The sequence below is a fragment of the Euleptes europaea genome, chromosome 11 (genome assembly GCF_029931775.1).
Source record: "Euleptes europaea isolate rEulEur1 chromosome 11, rEulEur1.hap1, whole genome shotgun sequence".
NCBI classification, from domain to species: Eukaryota; Metazoa; Chordata; class Lepidosauria; order Squamata; family Sphaerodactylidae; genus Euleptes; species Euleptes europaea.
In genome coordinates this window covers 53,450,115-53,463,468 of record NC_079322.1, presented here as the reverse complement: position 1 = coordinate 53,463,468, position 13,354 = coordinate 53,450,115, and the positions used below count along the sequence as shown (strand labels likewise).

Sequence of the window (13,354 nt, the reverse complement as noted above, 5' to 3'; positions counted from 1 at the left end):
CACTAATGGAAATTCCTTCCATTGGCAGAGATTTACTGTGGGATCTGATGGGGAAATATGCACATTTATTGCACACAAAAAGCTGACCATGCATAAAAGGCATTGTTAGGTATGCACAGCGATCAGGATGTTGCTGCCTCAGAAGGCCTGTTTAATTTTTTTAAAACAACGAATTGTACAATATTAAGGTATCTGCTCCAAAATTATAGAAATCATGGAATCTGCTCCAAGATGCACTATCATTACGGGGATCAATGCACCTTATTCAGATGTTTGTAATTACATAAATGGTTTCATCTTTCATACTGGAGGCACAAGGAAGGGCAATGTCTGTTAATAAAGTGCATGCAGTATATTGGGTAATATACTTAGATAAACAGGCTAACAATGTTAGCTTAGAGCAGGGGTCCCCAAGCTTTTTGCCGCTGGTGATGGGAGCAGCTACAGCTACAAAATGGCGGCAGAGCCAACTACAAAATGTCAGGGAGTGCGGTTGTACAGAACTAATAGTAACTCTTCAGCTTTTAGGGCATAAGGTCTGTTGAACAGGACGCCTTGAGAAATGAACATTTTCTTAGAACGCTTGGCTCCCGGGAAAGGTGTTGGTGGGGGCCATGGTGCCCAGGGGTGCCACCTTGGGGACCCCAGCTTAGAGCTTTTTTGTGCACAGCAGAAGGGGGAGTTCTGATTTAGGAATAAAGTCCACACAAGGCTTGGTACTTTAGGAAAGACTGAAAGTCTTCTGTTGTCAAGGAACTAAATACTAGGATAATCTAGGCTAGGATGGAGCAAGATTGTTGAGAGCACATCTTGCCCTTGTGGAGGTTTGACGAATGAGGAGGAAGTTTACTTGAAGGAAGTAAATCCCAGAGAGTAGCAATCGGTAAACGAAAGACAGCAGCAGAGGAAATGAAGGATACAGAGGAAAGTAACTTACCTACTTTGCTACGTCTGGTGCCCCCTCTGGAGAGTACTGGTGTACTTTTTACAAAGAGACATTGTACAGGCATTCTCTTCCATCAAACAAGGCCCTGTCTGTAAGCATTCTAAATAGTAGCATTATACAGATGGAGGAGAATGGGGGCCTATGAAACAGGATCATGTACAAACAAAATGCAAAGTACAGATTGCAGTGTCTATACAGACTATTTGCAGAAACAGCCTGTATATTTTGACTATGACATTATAGAATCATAGAGTTGGAAGAGGCCATACTGGCCGTCTAGCCCAACCCCCTGCTTAATGTAGGATTAGCCTAGAGCATCCCTGACAGGTATTCGTCCAGCTGCTGCTTGAAGACTGCCAGAGAGGGGGAGCTCACCACCAACCTAGGCAGCCAATTTCATGGCATACAGCTTTCTGATCCATGTAATTATTAGAGAGTATTCTACTTGTGCAATCTATGTGAAGGCAAAGCAATAACTCATGTTGACACATGAATGGGGGAAATCCATCTTTATATCTTACTTTTACACCCTGGGGTACTGGATATGGGTGTTTAGCACTTGGAGTTTCTCACAGTAATTATGAAGGTAGAATTTCTTAACAAGTTGTAATATTTTCTCTCCTCATTTTAACCTTCTGTAAAGTTGAACCAGAGGAACGTTTGCAACCAAATTCTTGGGATACTCGTTGAATTTTGTGACAACCCTAAAGCTGCTTCTCATATCAATGTCTGGAGAGGAAAAAAAGAGCAAACTGCAGCAAATCTGTTAATAGGTTTATGGAGACAAGAGGAGGAGGAGTTAGGTGTGAAACATGACAAAGTTGGGAGAATTGTTGGTGAGTACCTGAATATCAAAGGCTGTTCATCGTCATCACAATTGTAACTCAAGAGAACAAAAAAATTAACTTTTCATTACAATGTGGTTTTTTTAATCAAAGTTAAGTAAACGGCAGCAGTTCTCAGTTCCAGGTAGATGCTTCTATGGTTAGATATGGCTTTACAGTTAAATGTTTGAAGAAATATGGGTATATTGTTTGACAAGAGTGGGAAAGACAAAATAAATCAAGCAATAACATTAAACAAGATCATTAGCATTGCCGTGCACAGCAGGTGTTTTCACTAATTAGTACACTCTTTTGAGGGCTTTCTCATCCCAGTGTTCGCCTAAGCTAAGCTATTCTCTTACAAGAGCTACACAGGTGATAGGCAAGCAGGAGTAAAGCTCCACTTTCAAGGTGATGCTCCAAGCATCTGACCTCCTTCTTTGAGTGACAGGCAGCCCATCTGCCCTGCGGACAGCAGAGACAGAGGTTTAAGGCTTTCCCTGATTGAAAAGAGCAAGAGAACAAACACACATACACACGTGTGATGGTGTGAAGTAACAGATAGTTTCTCTGGAAGAGGTGCCAGCTCAGGATTTGAGATCTCTTGAACATTCTCTTAAATTATAGCTTTAAAAAGGAACTGTGGTGGACCAATGTGCATCATTTGTTGTTTGTTTGTTTTACAAAAAAAAATTGTGCAAGCAAGTGGAGGAAACCACTGCTTCCCCCACGTTACCTAATCGCATGAGTGCTTGGATGTTTGAAGCATCCCACCCACCCCCCAGGCCATTGGCAAGTGAAAATTTTGATTGCCTCCTGAATAGGCAGGTTTTTTTCCTGCCTGAAACCTTAAGTGGAGGAGTTTTTGGGTGAAAGACACTGATAATTTGAGACAGATTGGTTGAGAGACGAAAAGGTACAAGCAGAAATACGTTTCCCATTGAAGGCCGAGTGAACTGAACTGAATACAATTGCTATTCTGAATACATGCCAAAATGATATTAAAGAATCTGAACAAAATTTGTTACCAACAAAACAAGCCAAATCAGAACTCAAATAACATTTTGTGTGTGTGTGTATATCCATCCATCTATCCATCCCAAGTAGGAATAGACTTTATTGTGTTATTAGCTTTCCCACTAGATGACATTTGTGTCATTAGCTGCTGAAGTGCATCTCTGTTAGTTCTCAGTATTGCTTTATTAGGTCAGTTTTGCTTGTTAAATCTGTTTCACTCAGTTCTGCTGTTTGCATGTCACATTTCAAACTGAGTTCATTTTCCCTAAACGTTTCCACTTTCCTAGAAAATAACATTTTGTACAGTCAGAAACTGAAATAATGAAATACTGCCATAGCACAAGTAACAAGTAACCAGTATTCTGTTCTAATCCCTCTACCAAATTATAGAGATCATTCCATGGTTTGTGTGTATTTATTTGATTCCTTAAATTTGTATCTTGCCTTCGGGATGACTCTCACATTAAAACATAAATAACATTTCCAGTATAAGCCAAGCATTAAAAAGAACCTTTTATGTTGGTTGAAAAACATGAGACTAAAACAACATGCTGAAATGTTTGCAGAGTTTGGACACAGTAATGGTCTAGTAGCTTACAAAACCAGTAACTGCAAGTAGTTGTAGCTGTTTGTCTATTAGTATTAAGAAAAGTGGGGGAGGGGGTTATTGTCAAAGTTTTTTCCCCCTAATCATCACCCAAACTTTATGTCTCAAAAGCGCTTGTACTTTTTAAAACGGTACAGTACATAGGCAAGCCAGATATTAATAATCCTCCACTATGTGTGCTCATGCGCATCACAATTATTGATAGTTTTGTCTCACGCTTCCGTATATCTCCATATTTATCCCTTGATTGCCATAAGTGCATGCTGTGTTCCAGTAAAAACATTGACATTCCTGAACCTAATCCCTGTGCCCTTTTTTCTTGGTAGATATAAGGAGGCCATTAGTTGGCCATTTCCAAGCACATCAAGCAGTGACTCCGATGCCTGCCAGTTGCCCTACCGTTGCTATCATGGATGTTGCTGAAAACATGAGAGCGAAGATTTACTGTATAATCTGTAAGCTAGGTAAAGTCCAGGAATCTCTTTCCTGCATTTTGTGATGACCTTTCCATACGCTCTAGCTTGTAACATGGTAGATTTGGAAACGTTCTTTTTTGATGTTGTTCATTTCCCTTTTTCATTGGGTGATTTAGGTTAACATTGGCTAGTAGCAAAAATTAGTTTCATGTCGCTTATTTCTGCATGATGTCATGCTTAGCAACCTGTTAATAAACAAATGTGGTTGGAATTTTTAGATCCCGGGGAGGGGGAGAGAATTACCAATGCTATTTTTTTTTAATTATTTTTATTATTTTCTACAATTCAACAAAAATAAACATATCTCAACAATATATTCAGTTGTAACTACTTGTAACAAAAAAAGCTCATTGCTATTACTGAGAATATGTTATCTATAATATTCAATGCTATCTGCTATATATGACTTACCCGCATCTTCTTCAGTCACTAATGCTACTGGTTAACACTTTTGCATTTCAAATTAATTTCTAATCCTTATTTTCTCTCATACAGACTTGCTTTAAGCTATCTATACTACTTCTATAAGCAGTTTCAAGTCCTACCTAGTTATAATATTATCATCATTGTCTCTATATAACATTCTATTATTCTATAATAAAGGGATTAGATCAATACATAAACAAATTTTCCCATTAGAAATTCATCAAAGTAAATCCACCGTGCCTCCCTTACACCCCAAAAATAAGCATCATCTTAGCCATTATCTTGTTTTGGGAGGGGATCTGCCAGTCCTTCTTTATTTCCCAATCCCCACCCCCCCGTTTTTCAGTATAGTAGCTGCAATTCTGGCCTCTGAAAATGTAAAAGAAGATCCCAGTGATTGTATCCATTGGCTTCTTGTTAAAATTTCCAGCAGCTTCTTGGTAAAATCCTTCGTCATGTCTCCCTCCATCGCTGGCTGCCAGGAAGTGTTTTCTTGGGATAATAATGTTCCTCCTGACAGCAGTAACTCAGACAAGTAGATTGTAGAGGTATTGAATTCTCTCATGTTGCTCTCTCTCATTGCCAGCTGGTCACTTGCAGCTACCTCTTTAAAAATAAATTGTTCTAATTCATTGTCATTTTTTCCAGATTTTATCACCATTTCCACATAGCATTCAATCGTCATCTCCTTAGTAGAATCTTTTTTTTCCATTGACATAATTGTTGTTGTATCTTGGGTCTTCATATCGTGGATCTCCTCAATAATTGTGTCCAGTTTTCCATTAATTGATTTAAATAGGATATTCATCACCTCAGCTAGTTGAAATACTTGATGTGAGAGCGCTTGTTGTTTTTCAAAGACTAAATCTTGTTGCACTGCAAACATGTCCATTTGTTTGAGTAACATCTCTTCCATCCTCTTGTTTGACATATCTGCTTGTATTCTTATATAGAAGCAGGCTTTGTAATTTTCAAGATATCCTCAATTACGCTTCAAAGCGGCACAGATAAAGAAAAGAAAGTAGACAGGAAACTGCAGTATCATAGACCCTGCGTCGTCTCCTCTCGGTGGTTAAGTGGTAGGAACGATTTGATGGTTACACCGGGGGAGATTCACTTCAAGTCTTCCAATCTGCCCTGTCTTTTCGATGGTAACAAAGCCCTTCTTATTATCTTCCGGTCTTAAGAGGCGACGTGGCTGGACATTGAATCAAAGAGAGCCGGAAGTGGGGGGGGGGAGGTTTTCGTCTCCCTCCCTCCCCTCAAAGCATTTAATTGGTAGTTGTAAAGTCATTCAAAAGTCCCTTTTATTGCGTCTACTCACTGATCAAGTTGATAAGGTCTTAGTCAGTTCATTTAATGGCATTTGTTTATTTAAAAAGTCGTTATGCTGGGCAGGGAGTCGCCGGTTTTCGTAGGTGTTTTTATCATCATTCAGGTCTTCTCAATCAAGATAAAGGCAAAAAGTGTCTTTTTACTCACTCTGACTTCCAAAGGTGAGGCTTCTTGTTCTTTTCATAGATTCTTTGATGTTAATGTATAGAGGAGGTCAAAGCCTAAATCCAAAGAGTCGTCTGTGGCAATGGTAGCCCCTATGTGCCGGAGGGGACAGCTTCCAAATCTACGAGAGGCTTAATACAGGACTTCCTGTAGAGCATTTGGTCCGAGCACCATTGTTTCCTGGGGGCTCCCAGGAGACACCAAGAGTCGTTTAGATTTGGAGTGCAAAAAGCACCCCAACTCGGTCCTAAATAGTGGATCGGGAAGCAGGAAATTCCCCTGCAGCCTTCAAGAGCGGGTTGGACTCCCATATTCTCTGAGAGAGCTTTTATTAAGAATTACCAATGCTATTGAAGCATAACTTGTTGGCTGCCTGTTGTTTAAAACAGCTTTCATCAAGCACAGTTTCTGTGAAGCCTCCTTAGACAGCAACCATTATTTCTGGATTGTGCTAATAATCTTTGCAGTGTAAACAAGAATTCAAGAACCGAGACACTGAGCAGGTTCAACAGAAATAAAAGCTAGAATGCCTAAGCAGCATAATAAACAGAGTTCAAATATCATGGAGCTACTGTTGTTAGCATTTGAGCTAGGCTAGGATTGTCACTGAGAGCCAGTGTGGGGTAGTGGTTAAAGTGTTGGACTAGGACCTGGGAAATCCGGGTCCAGATCCTCACTTGCACCGTGGAAGTTTGCTAGGTGACCTTGGGCCAGTCACACACTCTCAGCCCTGACCCTGACTAGTATTTGGATGGGAAACCTCCAAGGAATACCAGGGTCATAATGTGGAGGCAAGCAATGGCAAACCACCTCTGAACACCTCTTGCCTTGAAAACCCCACCGGGGTCGCCATAAATCAGCTGTGACTTGATGGCAACAAAAAAAAGCACAATTGTCACTGGTTGATTTTAAGGGTACATCTCCACCGAGCCCCGTGGCGCAGAGTGGTAAGTTGCAGTACTGCAGTCCAAGCTCTGCTCACGACCTGAGTTTGATCCCAACGGAAGTTGGTTTCAGGTAGCCGGCTCAAGGTTGACTCAGCCTTCCATCCTTCCGAGGTCAGTAAAATGAGGACCCAGCTTGCTGGGGGTAAAGGGAAGATGACTGGGGAAGGCACTGGCAAACCACCCTGTAAACAAAGTCTGCCTAGTAAACGTCGGGATGTGACGTCACCCCATGGGTCAGGAATGACCCGTTGCTTGCACAGGGGACCTTTACCTGCACCTTTAATAGCTGTGTGTAAGGGGAAGTTTGGCATGTGCATCTTCTGCCATTGCAGCAACATGAAGAGGGGAGGATTCACTTCTCTCTGCCAAACAGCTGTGAAAGGTTTCAAACCCAGAAGCTGCTGGCCCTCTTGGTGAGGTGACTTTTCAGATTTGCCAGTTAGTGCGTTTGTGACAATTTTAATAAAAGAAAACAAATTCTGCTTTTATTGCCTTACTTTAGGCTTTGAAAATTTGCCTGGCCTTTCTGCAAAGGATTTTGTTACACTTGCTATCATACGTAGATATCTCGACTTTAAGGTAAGTGGAGCTTAATCTAGTTTTCTTTTTCTTTTTTTAAATTTAGAAGTATGTTTTTGGAACAAAGAATGTGTGGTGCGCTGATCTGTTGTCCCACATATTCATTACAGCACAAACTAGTCTCTCTTAAAATTGCCAAAGATTTTTTTCCATTCAAGGAGCAGGTTGTAGGTGTAAATTCCATTAAAAGAAGTTTAGTCAGTGAAATAGCAGACAACTTGATCTCTCTTTTTTAATTTGGAAGGTGCTGTCATCAACATCCACAACAAATGGAATTTCTGAAAAGATTTCTGAAAATCAGGTCTCTAATTAGTTGTGTTAGATTACAGAATCCATTCATTTCTTGTTTGACTAGAAGACCAGAAGAATTATTCTGGGCTTTCATGTTGACCCCCAGTAGCTTGTCTAATTTAAGGAACTGCCTACTTTTCTTCAGTTTAGGCATCATGTGAAACTGTGGCTTCTTTAGTTTGCAAAAGGAGGATTCAGCTCAGAAACAATCACAAAAATCCTCTTTTGCCGATTTCCTTGTCTAGGTAGCCTGGGTGAACACGGCCAAAGAATAAGCCAGGATTAAATCAGGATGTCTGTGGTTGTACATAATGTGAAACCATAATTAAGACTTGCTGTGGTTAATCAACCAATCTCAAATCCTGGGTTGACTTGCTGTGATTAATCAACCAATCTCAAATCCTGGTCTAATTAATCATAGTAGGAGCCAGCGTGGTGTAAGAGCGGCAGACTCTAATCTGGAGAACCTGGTTCGATTCCCCTCTCCGCATGAACAGCGGACTCTAATCTGGTGAAGCAAGTTTGATTCCCATGAAGCCTGCTGGGTGACCTTGGGCCAACCACAGTTCTCTCAGAACTCTCTCAGCCCATGCAGAGGCAGGCAATGGCAAACCACCTCTGAACATCTCTTGAAAACAAACTTGAAAACCCCTATGGGGTCGCCATAAGTCAGCTGTGACTTGATGGCACACATGCACACAACTAACCACAGCGGTGTGGCTTGCATTTAGACAATCATTTGTCCTGCATTTAGAATGCATTTGTCTTGCATTTAGACCAGTGTTTCCCAAAGTGGGCCGTACCTCCCCCTGAGGAGTGGTGAGAACGTAAACAAAGGGAGTTCTTGGCACTTACTCAGGTATCAGATGCCGGAGTTCCTATCTTTAAAATAGTTCAATAGATGGTAATTGGTAGAGGAGATCCGAGCCTGGATCCTTGGAGACTTCCGGTAGAATGGCTGACCTGAGCACATCGTCTCTCAAGAGCTCTTGAGAGACCCTAGAGACACTCTGAACAGGGACACCTCCAGTGACCCGAGCACGTTCCTAAAAGGTGGAACATGGAGCAGGAAATTCCTGCAGCCCTTAGAGTGCTGTTTGACTCCCGAACTCCCCCCGGAATGACACCCGAGGGGATTTGGATGTTTGTCCAGCCGGCTGAGGAAGAAACCATCGCCATGAGTGTCTCCAAGGATCTAAGTCAGCTATGACTTGATGGCACACATGCACACAACTAACCACAGTGGTGTGGCTTGCATTTAGACAAATTTGTCTAGCATTTAGACTGCATTTGTCTTGCATTTAGACTGCATTTGTCTTGCATTTAGACTGCATTTAGACCAGTGTTTCCCAAAGTGGGCTGTACCACCCCCTCTGGAGTGGTGAGATTACCTAGGGGGGCACTAAGAGGCAAGGGGGCAGCAGGGGGTGCTAGAGGTGGGCCCCTTCAATTGTGTTGTTGAATAGGGTAGAGGGTGCTGGGGTTGAATTTGTGGAACCAAGGGGTCGGTGGCCCGAAAAGTTTGGGAACCACTGATAGACAATCACACTAACCATAGTTAGTTAAATTAAACCCTGGTTATGCACCATGTCTTAACTGAGCCTTTGTGTTATAAATCCATAGGTCAGGTTTTCTGATGCAGACCTATAAGGAACAAACATTACTTTCTTCATCTCTCTAATAGTCCTACAGCTATTTCATACTGGTTTTTTTAATGAGTTATCAACTGTGTTTTGAAATATCAACACCAGTATATCTACAGACAATTTTGGACATGCTTAATACAGTTACCTGTGGAGATCTCTTTTGGAGAGTGAATGTTGAAGACATTGGTAAATAAATGAGGGGTTGGTTGATTTTTCAGTAATTTCTGTGTTGTATATAAAGGTTGGCGAAATCTGGGGTGAAGTGTATGCAGAACTTAAGGAAGAAAGGTTCAGGCCAGTCACTGCTGATCAGGAAGCAATGCGGGTTATTACGGAAACATTTGAAAATGTTGGAAAGATGGTTGTGTCCCTGCAGACTGAAATGCTGGAAAGCCAGCAATATCAGGAACGTCAGGAGGAGCACAAAAATTATGCCAAGGTAAGCAAATCAACAAATGTGCACATGAGGTGTGTTATTGGTAGATATAAATTCCTTTGCTAGCATTGACAAAGAAGAATGGTCATTCGTTGAAAAAAATCTAAAAGGCGATGATCTCTCTAATGGGGCTTATACGCACAGCACCCATTTCCACCTTTGAACGGGGACCCATCTGCAAGCATACATTGAGGTGAGCTGGTACTGGTGTCTGCACCACAGCCAGAGATGCTGCTCTGAACTTCTGTAAAACACAAAAATAAGAATCCACTTGCAAGCTGGAAACCAGTCCATGACAGAACGCTTTTGGAAAGTAAAAGGCTTTTCTGTTTCTCCTCATTTTATTCCACACTCTAGATCCAATCTCTCCATAAGCAGAAGGATATGGTAAATAAGTCCTGGGAAAGTTTCTTAACCCGGACATCAAATTATGAGGCTTTAAAGGTAAGAAAGCTTTTCAGAATGTTGTACTTAGCATATTACGACCAGAATTGTGATCATGTAACTCACAAGTTTTAGTACAGCCGGACACTAGCATAGTTGCTACAGGATCTCCTCTTTTTTATTTTTAAACGCAATGTTGCCAATTTCTAAAATTCAGATTGCTTTAAGTTGTCAAGTAAAGGTGCTTATTCTTTACTACCATGTTGCTATTTGTACCTTCAAGATAAATAGATTAAAAAGAATCACTGAGAACAGGCTAGTTTGCACACCGAGTTGCACAGTTTTTTTAAAATAAGGATTCCTTCAATTTTGTACTATCGCAAATACTCTGGCCAATGGGAGGTTGTTTTTAATCATTTACATATAAGGAGCTGTTGCATATAATACGTTGTTTGTTCATATACTTAATTTAGCTCGATATGTTATCTCTTTGGCTCACATCTGTAACACCATAAAATGTACCTAAAATACTTAGAAAAATATAAGTTTGAAACACCTGTATATGTATGGCTAACCACATCAAGCCTGTTCATAAACTGTAGCTAAAGATATAAGTGTAAAAGAGATATTTTACTTTAATGTACCCTGTATCTCTAACTCATGAACAATGATTTTTAAATGTTTATAGAAAGCAAAAAAGATTCAGGAAAAATCAATAGAAGAATCTAGAGTAAAGGCAAGACAACTCAATACAACATTCCATCCAACTGATATTAAAAAACTAAATACAACTGTAAGTAAAATCTTCAGCAGATTATCGACATGAAAATCGTTTAAAATGTTACAAGTATATATTTAGGGCTGAAAATTCTGGGAATAGACAGCGTGTACATCATCACACAGCAAGTGTTCCTCAACTTCAGTAAACTCTGGTCATGGCTGAGTAGCAGAGCATTCATTTTGCATGGAAAAAGTCCTTGGTGGGCAGCCCAATCCTGAAGAGGGGGTCAGATCTGTGGCATACTAAAGGCAGCTCCACCCCTGGGAACACCCACACACACACCGGCATGGGCTTTCCCTTCCAGGATAGCCCTGCCGGCGTGGCTGCGCTGGTGGCGGGCTGGCCGCGCCTGGACACCAGCGTGTTTGCCCCCGCGCCAGCTCCTAAGGAGCTTCCCCCCTTCAGGAATGGGCTGTTAATCTAAAAGGATTTCAGGTAGCAGGTGGTGAGAAGAAGCTTTCTGCCTTGAGAACCTGGAGATCAGCTGTTAGTAAAGAGGGAATGCTGAGTTAGATGGATAATGCTCTGAGCGTAAGGCAGCTTTTTATCTGCTAAAACCAATGAAGAAAAGCAGTGGCACGAGAGGTATGGAAGGAAATACAGGTACTGGATTTGTTACATGTGTCACCTCTTCTCTGAGTGGTGAGAAATTCCAGGGGTAGCAGGGGTCCCACTTTGGGAAAAAAGAGCAGTGGAGACTAAGATGTTTTTGTAGTATTTGCTTTATGTACAAAGACAGAGCACAGGTTGAGACTCAGCAGACCCTCCACTCCACATTGGAACCCCAGAAGGAGATCCTGAACACACCACAGTGTCTGTCTGCTGCTTTGCTTTGCCGGAATCTAAAACTGCTCTTTCTTTTCACATAGACACTCTCTCCATCTAGGTGGGCTGTTGGCTCCTCCCTGATGGACGATTGGACAATTGAGTCCCATTTCTACTGTCATTAAGACAAATTTTCATTCAGTTGTTCTAAGCTCTGACTCTCCCAGGGCATGCCACTTTAGGCCAGGTCCATAGGACAGAATCGTTCACAAATTCCATTTGCTTAACATTGAGATCTAAATGTCTGCAACAAGAACAAGTGCGGGAAGAGGCTACTTCTTGCAGCATTTACCTATTTTCCTTTAAAGTTCTCATAATAAAGAGAACAGCCATAGCTTTTGAGGCCATTGCTGTACAAATAATTCTCATTGTTCATTTTCAAAAAAATATATCCAAGGAGTCTGTTTGAGAAGACTTCAATTAAAATTAGTATTTTGAACAGCAAAGAGCCAGTGTGGTGTAGTGATCTGAGTATCAGACTATGGTGGCGAAGATCAAGGTTCAAATCCCCACGAATATAAAACTCACCGGATAGCATGGGCCAGACACCCTCTCTTGGGGCTGTTTTGTGAGGATAAAATGGAGGTCAGAATAACCACGTACACTGCCCTGAGTTCCTGGTCAGAAAGACAGGGTATAAATGTAATAAATAGTGCAAAGGGACAAGCAAGAAAACCGTCACTATATACTTTATGCATTTCCTTTCACGATGTATTTTGAAAGAACTGATGAGAACTTCAGAATGTTGCTTTCCCAAAGAAATGTTCGTAAAACAAATTCTGTGACCGAGGTCTTGTTCATTTCGCCAAACTACTGAGTGATGTTTTGTTTTGTTTTTTCCAGATTGCAGCTGGTCGCATAGTAACAGTGGAAAGCACACCACATCAATTGACTGGGGGGCCGTTAGCTGACACAGAGCTTGCGCTCAAAAAGCTCCCTATTCGTGGAGGAGCCTTACAAAGAATCAAAGGAGTGAAAGTGATGGAGCCGTTCAAGAAAGATTCAGTGTCTGTAAAGTAAATATCATCCAGGCCTGCTCCTGAGAGCACACTTTTATTTTTTTAGTTGATCTATACAGATATATAAATGTACATTTTAAGCCTAATCTATTTGTACCAGTAAACTGTTCAATCATTTTGCAATAGGTAAGAATCTATTTTCGTTGTAGAAATAATGTGGACATCATGATGCTAATGAATAAATTCAGTGCACCACAAAGCTTGATTATGTCTAATCATTGTAGAGTTGACTCAATTTTCAGTCTGTTGCCACTGGACGATAACACAGATTCATATAACTATGAGTACTATCGTGACATTTACATTGACAGACATCCATTGCATAAAAAGAAGTAAACAACTCCTCAGGCTATAAAGGGAAAGTGGCAACGGTAAACACTTGTTCTAATCCAGTAATAGTTACAAAATGAGATGGATAATAGACATGCTGGAACACTGACATGTGACAAAGACTTCAAACCTTAAATAAACATGTACCAGTTTATTATTTTCATTACGTGCATCTTCAGTCCCTTTTTAACTCACACACTGGGAAGTTTAGAAGAAGAATAGAAAAAGCAGCTGTAACTCCAGCCATTTAGTATCCTGAATTAGTAACCATCAGAGAGAAAGAAGGAAAAGCTAGGGTCAAAATTACCTGAAACATATTT

The 13,354-nt window shown here is 40.9% G+C and overlaps 1 protein-coding gene across 1 annotated transcript in view; it reads left to right on the top strand.

Annotated features, from left to right (window-relative positions):
- CFAP69 (cilia and flagella associated protein 69) overlaps positions 1 to 12,705 on the top strand; it is a 39,223-nt gene extending 26,518 nt beyond the window's left edge. The window contains exons 17-23 of the mRNA XM_056857092.1: positions 1,590 to 1,782; positions 3,721 to 3,858; positions 7,246 to 7,322; positions 9,501 to 9,698; positions 10,053 to 10,139; positions 10,768 to 10,872; positions 12,529 to 12,705. Coding sequence (XP_056713070.1) covers positions 1,590 to 1,782; positions 3,721 to 3,858; positions 7,246 to 7,322; positions 9,501 to 9,698; positions 10,053 to 10,139; positions 10,768 to 10,872; positions 12,529 to 12,705 — 975 coding nt within the window. The remainder of the gene's footprint in view (positions 1 to 1,589; positions 1,783 to 3,720; positions 3,859 to 7,245; positions 7,323 to 9,500; positions 9,699 to 10,052; positions 10,140 to 10,767; positions 10,873 to 12,528) is intronic.
- The last annotated feature ends 649 nt before the right edge of the window (positions 12,706 to 13,354 follow it).